General features: G+C 36.0%; 1 protein-coding gene across 1 annotated transcript in view; it reads right to left on the reverse strand.

Moving 5' to 3' along the window:
* Window positions 1-13,652, reverse strand: part of TRHDE (thyrotropin releasing hormone degrading enzyme) — a 245,548-nt gene that overhangs the window by 121,968 nt on the left and 109,928 nt on the right. The window contains exon 7 of the mRNA XM_036758545.1: window positions 3,351-3,439. Coding sequence (XP_036614440.1) covers window positions 3,351-3,439 — 89 coding nt within the window. The remainder of the gene's footprint in view (window positions 1-3,350; window positions 3,440-13,652) is intronic.

Consider the following 13,652-nt stretch of genomic DNA (forward strand, 5'->3'; position numbering starts at 1 on the left):
ATCAATTTTCCAATGGGAAAAGTCTCCTTCATTTTCAACTACTGGCCTAATTCAAGCTGTTTGGGGGAATTTATACTAAGAGATATCTTTCAAAGGCATTTGATCTGTTAAAAAAAATAACTTCTTGTTGGGCATTTCAGTACAAACCAAGAAAACCACCCAGAAAACACTCAAAGAAAACACTCAGTTTTGACTGATAATCACAGAATACATTCCAGCTTACAACCTATAGTTTGATGGCAAGCTCTTAAAAAAATCAAAGATAATAAACTAATAAATACTCTTTAATAGAAACAATATTAAATGTGTGTATATGTATGTATGTATATATATATATATATATTCACACATATGTATGTATACGGCTTAGAAAAGCATACTTATAGGACTGCTATTAGAGGCCTAAATTCAAGACCTGCCTCTTGACATATATTGATTTTGTGTCCCTGGACACTTAAACTCCCAGTATTCCTGGCAACTCGCTAAGACTAGAAGTTACTAATTAGCTGCCCATCTACCATGGTAGAGGAATGGCCCTATAAGATTAATAAAATCTTGTGTGATTAAGTGATTTATGAATCACTTTATACACAAGTAGCATTTTTTTTTATTTTTTTTTTATTTTTTTCACTTTTTTTTCACAAGTAGCATTTAATCCTCAAACAACGCTTTGAAGAAATTCTATATGCCTATATAAGGGGAAACTGAGGGTCAAGATTTTCATCACACTAATCTAACCCAAGAGAGTAAAGAGGAACTTTGCACTGGACCAGGCCTCTCTTGACTCTTGAAAATAGGTATTTCCATACTTTTAATAGAATATATGCTCAATATTTGTTGAGTAAATGTAACATTTATTGGTATCTCTACCAAAAATCCACTCCTCAGCCTTCTTGCTACACCATTATCCATAAAATATCCTCTAATTGTGGGTGTTCCCCAAGATTCTATCCTAGGTCCTCTTCTCTTCTCCTTCTTTCCTCTCTCTTAGTGATCTCATCAGTTCCTATGAGTTTAACAATCATTACTGTGAAAATGAGTCACCGTCACTCCTCTAAGCTTAAGTCCTGAAACACTAATGGACATTTCAATCTAGATATTTAAAGGCATCTCAAACTCAGCCACTCCAAAACTAAATGCATTATAGTTTTCTCAAAAGCTCACTTCTTCCAAACATCACTATTTTTGTCAAGGGCTCCATTACCTTCTCAGTAACCAAGGTTTAAAACTCTAGAATTACTCTGATCTCCTCACTCTCTCTCATCATATATATTTCATTGTATCCAACCCCTTCTGATCAATCACACAACTACCAGCCTAGTCCAAGTCCTCGTCACCTCTCACTTAGATCATTGCTACAAGGCTCTGAATTGGTTTACATGGACTCGTAACTTTACTCCACCCCCCACAATGCTGCCAAAGTAATTTACCTTAATGCCTGATCTGACCATGTCCCTCCCGTCCTCAATAAACTCCATTGTTTTTTATTTTATTTAGGATAAAATATAATCTCTCTGTTTAATTATTAAAACCCCAAACTATCTGGACCCAATCTATCTTTCCACTCTCACTGAACATTACTCTCCTTCCCAAATTCTGCCATCTAGCCAAACTGGCCTTATCTCTGTAAATCAAAAACAATACTCCTCTCCTAAATCTGTGTCTGTGCACTGTTGGCTGGTCTCCTATGCCTGGAAAGTGCTCCTTTTACCTCAATGAGGCCTTCTCCCCCTTTAAGGCACAGCTCAGTGAACATTTTCTACACGAAACCTTTCCAGATTCCCCTAACTACCAGTACCTTCCCTCCCAAAGTACCTTGAATCTAACTAAAACTTATAAATGTGTATTGATTCAGTTTATATTTATGCTGTACAAACTGACATGTGTCCTCATCTCTCACATTAGAATATAAGTTTCTTTTGAATAGAGATTGTTTCATCTTTTGTATATAACTAGTGTATATAACCACCTTGTCTGGCACACAGTCAGCGTTTAATAAAAACCAATTGATTGATTGGTCTGTGGTCATACAGCCGGTATCAGAGGTCTAGTTTGAACTTGTACTTCTTGACTTTCAGGCAAGCATGCTTTCCACTTGATCATGTCACTATCTAAAAGCACAAAACCAAAAAGGCAAATACATTTAACAACTAACATGTTGTATATAAGAATTTCATACAGTGTATGCATGTATATTTTATAATACATGACCACCTGTGGAAAATATAGCAAGAAGAGCTAAACACAGTTGGCTTACAAGAGTTTATGTTTTAGGTAGCAGGCAGAAACACTGATTTTTCTTTAAACTGCCCCTTCAATTTTTTTTTTCTTTTTAGCACTTACTTTCTTCCCTTTCATAGACAATGGCAAATTTGAACAACATGTACTAAGACGTACAGAGAAGATGACTGGCTTTTTTCCGTCTGAACTGAACACTGAAATATATCAAGGCAGGTTCATGCTACAGTGTGCAAGACTTTGGTTAAACACAAGAACAGCTTTGTCATGGTGAACTGGAATGGTTTGTTAATAGGGTTTGCCATTACCTCTAAAATATTAAAAACAGAGAATGAATTCTTATCTTTCTAGGAGATATGGTTTAAGTCTATCTAGAAGGAGGATATTGGACTAAATTATTTCTCCAGGTCCCTCAGGTTGCTATGATGACCTGACTGTGTGAGTGACATTCCCTATCTCATATTTAAACAGATGGTCTGAGAATACTAGAATAGCAGGAAATTGCTTAGGATGGAGCAAGTGCATTCCAGTTTTGGGGACATTATTACATTGGTGACGACCACAGTGACAGTAGAGCTGTAATTTTAAATTAAACTTGGAATCATGGAATTAATACATTTTAAAAACCATGTTTGAATGCTACAAATATTTTTATTTGGTCTTTACCTAAAAATTAAGTTTACTTAACAATTGCAGGAAGGGGAAGAATGGACTTGTCCCCTGCCAGTGGAAAAATTCCCTCCATCCTTGCAAATTAACAAGGGGAAACTTTGAAGCCTCAGGCCGCCTAGCTAGTATTCTTCGGAAGAAGGACTTGAACCTAGCTCTTCCTGATACGAAGGTCCACCTTCTATCTCACTACCTGATGCTGTCTCTCGTGCGCACTCAACACATTCATTGATTTAAAAAGTCTTTCTTCAAGGAGATTTTTCATTATTCCCTCTAATTTAGTGGAAAAAGATGATTTCCTTCCTTCCTCTCCCCTTTTCAAACTTGTCTTCCTCTTATTTCCCTGATGCTTAGGCCCACATTCCTAGCACCTAAATTGTTATGCACAATCAAACCTAGAGGAACAGTTCACACAGAAACCCACAGAGGAAGGATATCTTTACCTGATTTGTTAGACACCCATATAATTGTCTCTGATGAGATATGGCTCCTATTTCCTACTACAATAGTTAATGGGATCTGCCAAAGGTAACTGCAAAATAAAGGATACATGTTAAGAACACGACAGCAACAACAATATACATTTTTCTGAGGGCCTATTTCATATAGAATTTGTATTAAAAACAGAAGACACAAAAGGAATTCACGTATGTTACAGGAACTAAGTCCAAAAGATCAAAAGACTATTTCTGGAAGACTAATACAAAAGTCTCTGCTGAAGGCCTCAATGTGGCATGCATCTGCGGCCTCAAAACTAAGTTATGCTAGTACATCACAGGTGATTAGCCAGGTTCTATTGAGTTGAAAAAGACTTGAAAAGGCCCAGGGATGGATTGTGTACGTTGCTAAATTTGGAAAAGTCAGGGATTTAGTTTTATTTTGTGTTCTTTGGGTTTTGTTTGTTTGTGTTAACAGCAACTTCAGAAATGTTCACTCTAAGCCAAGTCTTAGCATGAGAGATAGTATGTGGTGCAATGGAATGGCCGTTCATCTTAGAGGTGAGGGATGCATAGGCTCAATCCCTACTCTGCCATTTGTGAATATCAAGTCACTTAACTTATTTGTACCTCAGTTTCCTCCTTTGTGGAATGAGTACCTTCCTCAGAGGATTACAGTGAAGCTCAAATGAGATCAGGTTTTACAAGGTTCTCTGTAAGTCTAAAGCCTACATCAGTCAAGAGTGTACTGATAAATGCCTAACCAGTTCTCTGAATATACATGTGATACTCTTAAGTATTCTTCATCAATTTCTGAAGCTTAGACAATCAGCAAAACAAGAAATCAAGCCCTACTTTATATAATTTGCTGATTTCCAAAGTATTCTGAAAATCCAAAAACTGATGTCCCAAACCACTCCTTCATGGAGGTAGGAGACCCACAGATGTTACACATCACACATTTTCAGACTTTTTCTATGCATTGATCAGTTGTGTTGATTTTTTTCTCTCTCTAAAAAATACTATTTATTATATGGAACAGCTTTCTAGAAGACAGACAAGGGATACTGGGGATAACTATGATGATGTAAAAATCGGGAAGATAAGAATAAAAATTTTTTTTCTTTAAAAAAAAATAATGATTAATTCTTATGAACTGGTATAAGCTGGCTCCAGCATATCCCAAACATTAGAGTCAGCTATTATTACAATCTGAATTGATGGGGACTATCCCCACAATGATGAAACTATGAACCCTTCAGGTAGGCAGTAAAACATGACAGTAACATGCTGATTTTCAAATTAAGGTTAATTTTTAAGAAGTAAAAATAAAATAAAATGATGAACACCATCTGCCTTGTGAATGATAAATTTACTTTTTGCAACAGCAGAAATGAACTAACTTCAGTTCCATGAGCTTGATCAACACCATGTATCACTCAGTTCCATTCAAATATTGGAAAAAACCAGAAATGAGTTCCTCATCCAGATTACTGTTTAGAATTCACTTATTGTCTCTCAGTATCAAGAGATTAATTAACACTGATTCTATAAAGTTTCAATCCTCCTTATTAATTATTGCTCATAACAATTTGGTGAGAAGCGCATTCTCTCTATTTTACAGATGAATAGTGGCATAGAAGTTAAAGTCACTTACATAATGTTACTTAATAGTGATGAACACAGAACGTTAAGGTTCATATTCCCCATTTTCTGGATCAGAAATCCATATGCCATATTTTGTCCCTTGTCTTGAGGCCCAGCCATATCACTTTTGTGGGAAACTATAGCAACTTAATGAAATACATTGGTAGTCTTGATAATGATGCATATTGGTTTATAACATATATTAACCATGATCATTTTTTCCATACATTTGTTTGCTTCTTCCTTAGTCTTCATTAGACCATTAATCTTCCATATTGAAACATCTCAGCACCATTAGGCCAATTTCTGGTTGTGGTTTGGGGGAAAAAATAGATTTCAGAAATAAAGAGAGAATCACACTATATTCTCAATATTAGGAAAAGCCCTTAGAAAATTAAGTTGTGTGGAAAAAGCCTAGAGTAAATAGGTCAAATCCTTTTATGATGAATATGGGTAAGGCACAATGAAAATTTTGTTTTGTTTGTTTTGTTTTGCTTTTAAATGAGGCTTTCTAGCCACCCTGCCCCCAAAGGGCCACTTTTTAAAAGTCATATATAATGCAATGATATCTCAGTACAATGAAAAAAATTGGGTCATATCTTTAGAGTAATTTTTAGAGGTATAGCCTAGGGCAAGGGTGGGGAACCTGGGACCTCCAGGTCACATGTGGCCTTCTAGGTCCTGGAGTATGGTCCTTTGACCTAATCCAAACTAGAGCAATACAATCTGACCCATGCTACCATTCAGTATCCCATTTTCCTAACAAAAAAAATGAGTTTTGTAATGTAAAAGGCTCAAACAGAAAATTGTAGGAAGAGTCATTATAATCCTCCACCCCTGCTTTAACCATTGCAGAGTGTCAAAATGGAAAGTTTAAAAGTCAGGATCCTAAAATAAAATCCTTTATTAGCAAACATTTATTGAATGCCTGGGGCAGCTAGGCGACCCAGTAGATAGAGGACTGGGCCTGGAGTCAGGAAGATTCAGCTTCCTGAGTTCAAATCTGACCTCACAGACTTACTAGCTGTGTGACCCTGGGCAAGTCACTTAACCCTATTTGCCTAAGTTCCTCATCTGTAAAATGAGCTGGAGAAGGAAATGACAAACCACTGCAGTGTCTTTGACAAGAAAACTCCAAATGGGGTCATGAAGAGTCCAACATGACTTAAAAATGACTTAACACCAACAGTGAGTGCCAATTATTCATAGGACATTGGACAAAATAAAAGAAGGGTTAAGAATAAAACAGGGTCATGCTTAATGCTTCATATTGTGATGCAACAACGACCTCTATTGATCCTAAAACTCTCTGTCCTTTGTCTAGAGGCCCAGCTACATCACCTTTATGGGAAACTACAGAAAGGGTCATGTCTCTTCTTCAGTGTGTTTCCCTGAGCACCTTAGATAGTAATGTACCCTCTGTATACCCAGTAAGTATCAGGGACTAATTGTAAGGAAAATAAGAGAAAAGATACCTCATAAGTGTTATGTAAGACTTGTTTGACCTCTGCCCTTTTCTAAAAATAATACTTTCTCCAAAATATATTTATGTAATTTTTTTTCTTAATTAAATAACCAGCTAATTGAACAATTGACTCAGAGTCATGAAAGAATTCACAAAGCAACAGCTCTCAGCAGGATTAGAGGCTAAGGTAAAATGGTGGTAAACTTGTAGTCAAAGTTAATTTTTTTTCATGGGGGAGATGGGGAAAGGGGTGAGACCTGTGATTTTATCTGTGTATGGAACTCCTGATGTGGAAACTTGCTATCTAATGAAAATAATTAAGTCAATGGTATATAACATACTCACAGGGAATTGTCTGGGGGCATTCAGAGGTTAAACGATCACAATATGGAAATGGAGGGTATAAAAATTAGTGGTAGAATTTGTTTCTTGGCTTCGAGACTATGTTATGTTGTATCCAAGGTAGGCATCTTGGGAGGTATGATAAGAACTTAAATTTACAATCCAGTCCAATTTTGGTCAGGAAGATCACAGCTAATAATACACTTCTGTACTCATTGTCCACCTTACTAACACCAAGTTTCTCTCAAACCTTAGAGGGAACTGTTGGTGTAAAGAAGCAGTGGAAAGATAAAGTCTACTCAAAGTTCCTACACAAAGAAGAGAAGAGTTGTTTTTGAAGTGCCCATGCAAATGACTCATAGGTTCATGGATCTAGAAGGGACCTAACATAGATCTTCTAGCTTAACCAATTCATTCTGCAAAGAAGGAAACTGAATTTCATGGAAGGAAGTAACTGGTCCAAGGCTACACAGGTGGTAAATGATAGGGCCAGGATGCCAGTGCAGGTCTTCAGGTGCTGAATGCTGGTTGCACCCCGCCATGCTATATTGCCTCCAAAAGGCTTTTATTTCATAGCAGAACTGCAATTACCATTCATGTAATAAGGCCGTTAAGGAAATGTCATTGGGTCTTTTCATTCTGTGTCCACATAAGTTGTTATTCCAGTAAATAACTAAATTAAAGAGATTATAATAAAAATTGGCAGGTTCCTCTCTTCTAGGTTACAACAACACTGCCTAAACCACAGAGGGAAAACGAGATCCTTAACCATACCTGTGTGTCGTTACAGCAACTACCTTATAATTTAAGGACACTTTCTAAAAAGGAGACATTGCATCAAGTAGCTGTTCAGATGCAAATCAGTTAATTATACAGTATTTGGATTATATAAATTCAGGGACTGTAAGTATCTTAAAGTGCACATTTTGTATTATATGATTTCTAGTATTAACACTGTGTGGGTCCTATGGGGCACATGTAGGCCATTCTATGCTTTCCTCAAAGCCAGATTTCAAGATTGTAAATTAGCAAGCATATCCAGATTCTGCATGCATATGTTCTTGAAGGGCTGAATGTTTGAGGGACATAAAATTGCATTTTTCTGAATTTTTCATGCAACAATTATTTTTAGTTTTTTGTAAAATCCATTAAAAATCAATGACTACATGACAATTATATCCTTTGTCATCACGGTTTAAAAGGCTGGAAGACCCTGAAGACAGTTGAGTGAAGATGCCTGGGTAGTGTGCAGTGAAAATTAGCCTAAGACAACACTGGATTATGTTGAAAAGGAGATCAGCTTCTGAAAATGGATTATATTTTTGCATCTTCGATCCTGCATGAATATTAGTGGCTCCATTTTATGTGTTAAATAAAGAAATTCAAAAAATCCAAAGATTTGTTTTTAATTTACTATTCTACCTGAAAAATCACTAGATAATTATATTCATGTGTGTCTTAGACTTTGATCTAGACAACAGATCAATGCATGTGTCATTGAAGATTTTTTAACAAAACACACTCTGATAACAGTCTGAAATTTCTTGAATGTAAGCACAAAGCCTTTAAAAAAAGTGAGGTAGATTTGAATAAACCTCAAGAAAGACTTTGTGAAAATGGCCCAGGAATTTCAGCTGTCTATGACCCATACTATAGTGTTTGGATAGAAAGAAAATCCAAGGCACTTGATGAGTAGAATTCTTAGACTACAGGACTCAAAGAAGTCCTTCCAGTAATCTTGCAGCTATATGACTTAATAGCCTGCTGTTTGTATCACTACCTCCATTTTAAAAAAGCCTAAAACAAAGAACTCAATGTCCCAAATGTTTGTTTCACATTCATGCATCAATTGCCTGCATTCCATAATTGAACCATCCTTTCCAGACTTGTCTTAGGCTTCACCCTATGCTCAGGATGCACATCTTTCTCATGTCTCTGTCTAGGAATCCACTGTTTCTTGAACAGACTTAAATCACTTGCTAGTGCCTTTGGTGCACCTTCCCTGAACTTCCAGTCATTGGTCATCAGGTTTTCTTTTATTTCCTTTCTTCTTTTTACATAGCATATCTTCTCTATTGAATGGGATTTCCCAGAGGTCAGGGACTATCTTTTGGAAGCTCTAAATCTCACAGATTTGGAGCTAGAAGGGAAATCAGAGGCCACCAAATGCAACTCCCTCATTTTACAGATGAGGAAACCAAGGCTGAAAGATAGAAAGTGATTTGTTGAATGAAACACAGCTAATCAATGTCTGTAGCAAGATTTGAGCAAGGGTTTTCCTGATTTTTAAGCCCCCAGTTCTATCCACTATGACATCTATTCATTGCCAATCATAAATAATAAATGTTCATTGAACTGAATTAAATAACTCCATCGATTTTTGTTTTTATTTTGCAGAAGTGGGGGATTACAGACATTGCATATAATACTAGGTATGGATAAGGTACTGGTCTGTTTTGCCAGCCTTTTTTTTTCTTTTATTTTGTCACAAGGGATAAATTAGAAAATTAAGGTGATAGAAAAACAAAATATGATAATAAAATGAAAAAATAGAAAATACAATTAAATCTATCATAGAAAAAGTTAATACTGTGCACTATTTTGATATGACATACCTTGTTAATAAGCTTATCCCCATTAGTGGGGAAAGTAAGAAGATAGAATGAATTATACTACTTGGTTCAAGATGCATACACAATTTGCAGTATTTCTGGAAGATAGGGGAAGTTAATTTTAGTGCAAAATCAATTGCTTACATTGTATATTAAAGATCCAGGAGATTATACAAAGAAGGGAAAAATTGATCGTGAGTCATAACTAAACATGTATATTGTTAGAATGTTAGCAGCCTGTTTGCTAAATATCCAGTGTGTCCGTGAAAGGAACTACGTAATCTCATGCTGAATTTCTGACTGCAGGATACAGGAATTAAAGCACTGGTCTTGGAGTCAAAAGGTCTGGTTCTAGCATTAACTATTTGATTCCAGAAGTCTTCTTTCAGTTTATAGATCTGAAGTATTTATTTCACGTAAATGTATCTATGCATCTGTATCTCCTCTTAGAATAGAAGTTTCATTTTTGTCTTTTTATTTCTAGTGCCTACCTAGCACAATGCTTGACACATAGTAGGGTCTTTAAAAAAATAGTTGTTGATTGGTTGTATGTGCAAAAAACTTTCTACTGCATACCAGATGCTGCATTCCTTCTAGGAGGAAACTCACCACCTACTGGGGAAGTCCATTGCATTTTAGGATAGCTCTAATTGTTAGGAAGCCCTCTCCCCCTCCCCACCCCGCCTCCCCAGGCCTTCACTCACTGTTCCTGGTTCTTCCTTCTAGGCACAACTTAGAGAGAAAGTCTAATGTATGTTCCCTAAGACAGCCCTTCTAATGATGGAATATTATAGATGGTTTGAAAACTGTACTGTTCAGAAACTATATAAAGAAAACTGTGTGTTCAGATGTAGGGAGGAATGTGATGGGGATAATTAACAATGGGGAGGAAGGGAGTTTTCAACTGTTATTTAAATGCCAAGTAGTTTAGTCCCACTTTACCAACAAGAACTGCTAACCTAATCCAGACTCTGAATAGCAGAGACCTGACAAGGCTAGTCATTTTTTTAGGTAACTTCTTTCAAGTTGTCTAAACATAAAAGTTAATTATTTTTTTTTAATTTTTAATTTGTGGAATTAATTATTACTTTATGGAATAAAACAAACATTTCCATAATATGGTAAAATAAAAAAATTATTGCACATGAAATTGCAAATCTATTATAAATTGTTATTTAGAAAATATAAAAATGCAAAATTTTCTTCTTAAGTCAATGACATCAGGAATTTCAACTATGGTTCTTTCTCCTTTCTAGTGAATGGTATCTAGTCAACAAAGAAGGAACACCATTTATGCGCAGATTCAACACAATACCTGCCTTCAAAGATCTCATGAGGGAAAGGAAAATAATAAAGAAGGACTCACAAAATCATGATACAAAAGACAGCAAGATAATTACAAAAGACGGATTCAAAATTTTCAATAGTGATACCAGCAGTTGGGACAGCAGAGCACTGAGACATGAGCACACGGACATGCTGTCTTCCAACTCCATGGCTTTTCACTGGCTGTCCTCACTCTGCCTTATAGCTTCCTTGTTTTCCTTTTTGCCTCAGATCAAATCTATCTTCTGCAAGATGCCATTCTCTCTGCTCCCCCTCCGATCTCTATCCCAACCACTCTAACTGTAGTGCCTTCCCTTTGAGATTAATTCCTATTCACATTGTATTAAATGTATATGTTTAGGTGTTTTCACATTGACTTCCTCATTGGAATGTAAGCTCCTTGAGGACAGAGAGAAAGTATACTTGCCTTTCTTTGCACCATGCTTAACAGAGAACCTGGAACAAAGGAACGGCTTAATAAATGCTAGGTGATTTAACAATGAAAGACTTCCTGAAAGAGACATTATCTGAGTCAGGTCTTGAAGGAGTTCAATGTCTGGAAATTGGTAAAAAGCCTATTCCAGAGATGGAGGAATGGGTAAGTAAGCACATAGAAATATTCTCTTCTACATGTAGTCCTTCCTGATCCTTCCAAGTGCTAGTTTCCTCCTTCAAAACTATCTTATATTTGAATGCTTTGTATTTACTTAAATTTATTCTCTGTATGCTTATGTATGTGGACATGTTGTCCCTCTCATTAGAAATAAGCTCCTTGAGAGTAAGGATTGTTTCGTTCATTATATTTGGATAAAGTTTGCCAGAACAAAAATAATTGCAATAGACAGTAACTGCAAGTTTTATCTAATTTTATACCCTAGGAGCTTTTACATGATGCACAGAGAACTCAGCAACATTATTGAAGAGATTGCAAACCATTTGATCAAATATGACCCAGAAGCTGCATTCCTACTCCTTAGGATGATTCGCATGAGCCAAACCCGGACTGTGGAAACAGGCAAGCAGTCTAGAGAAGGGACATCCAGGAAAAGAACGTCAAAGGAAAGTACTGAATTTTTAAGCCTGAGTTCAGGCTACATACTTATAACAATGATCAGTGTAAATAATAAGTCGGGAATGTAGGCAGTCAGGCAAGATTGAAGGATTAGGTAGGTATCAAAGATCAGAGCTGGCAAAAGCTCAAAGATAAAGGGGGCAACTACAGCAATATTAGATCAGAATGCAGGCAGAGATTCTGAGTGACGTATATCTACATAGAGGATTGCTGGCCAGAAATTCCTCGGTACTAAACTAAACCTTTTGCCTCAGCAAGAGAACTGGTCTGCTTTTTCTTTAGGATAGAGACCAATTTCCAAGCACAGCAGCTCTGATTGCTACAGATGAGAGTAGATAGAAGGACCTGCCTAGCAGATACTCACAGTGAAAGCATTAAGAAAGCCTTGTATATACGCATGTCTAATCTGTACAGTTTACTTCCTGTAAACAACTTGTTGAAGTCTGATCTATTTGGGCAATGATTTAAGACTGGCTCCTTTCCTAAGCCTTCCTCCAAATTCAGACATAAGAAAACAACCATGAATTTCTTGATTGCTTGCCCTTATACAGCCGATCTTGGAGCTAGCCTACTGGGAATGATTTTCATTTTTCTTATAGATAATAAATTATATTTAATGTGTACTCCAAGTCTCCAAGCTACTGGTAGCTCTTAATTTTCAAAGAAAAATGGAACAAGAATGGATAATCTAATACAAGCACTTTATTTTATACCTACATTTCAATCATTTTTCTCATCAAATCTGTTTGCCAGGATTATTTAGAAGTAGCAGAATTGAGTGGTCTGAGTGTTACCTTATCTTTCCTTTCAAATACTGACTTTTAAAATTATCACTGGACCAAATGGCTTAAGGGGTGAAGAGGTGAATTAAACAACAGGACTACCTTACAAACTAAATAATCAATCCTCAAATAATCCAGAATGTCACATTTTAAAAGGAGGTAAGGGAAAGTAACACACATTTATTAAGCACCTACTACATGTCAGGCATTATGCTAAACACTTTACAATTACCATCTCATTTTATCCTCACAACAACCCAGGGAGGTAATGCTATTTTTATCCCTATTTTACAATTGAGGAAACTGAGGTAGATAGATATTAAGTGACTTGCCTAGGTTCATAAAGGTAGTAAAGCATCCGGGGTTAGATTTGAACTCAGGTCTTCTGGTCTCCAGGCCCAGTGCTCTAAGTACTGTGCCACCTAGTTGACTTTTAAATTAAAATCATTTAAGTGCATCACCACATTATTGTATATTCAATTTCCATTAACTACAAAAGTGGAGAAAAATAGCATCATTCAATACAAAGCAGTTATATTATGGGTGTCATTTTGAAAGTAGCTTGACATAATTAGAAAGGAAACCTTTTTTGTTCAATGTGATTTGTTCAATGTTTGGTTTTAAAGGTCTTTTCTTCTTTACTTTTTTAATTTGTGGTATGATTTTTAGTTCAGCAAACTTATCTGCATCCAGGAGAAGCTAAATTTTTGTGCTATTATAAATAATAATAATAAGCATTTATATAGTGCATTAAGGTTCATAAAGCACTTTGTAAATGTTAATTTTATATTTGAAAAGTCACATATACTGAATTGCTGGCTCTGGAATATGGTGATTGGAGTCCTCTATTCATTGGTCAGATGACCAACTGAAGTGAGAAACAAAGCTAAATAAAATTAAAAGTGAAATCATTATATATATGTATATATACATGCATATATACACATGTATATGGAAATGAACTATACAAAATTATAACTCCAGTGATAAGATCCTGGGGCTGCCATATTGATTCTTCTAAAAGAATCATTTTCAACAGTGATGGTAAAAGACAAGCAAAAA

The sequence above is a fragment of the Trichosurus vulpecula genome, chromosome 5, assembly GCF_011100635.1.
Source record: "Trichosurus vulpecula isolate mTriVul1 chromosome 5, mTriVul1.pri, whole genome shotgun sequence".
Classification (NCBI taxonomy): Eukaryota; Metazoa; Chordata; class Mammalia; order Diprotodontia; family Phalangeridae; genus Trichosurus; species Trichosurus vulpecula.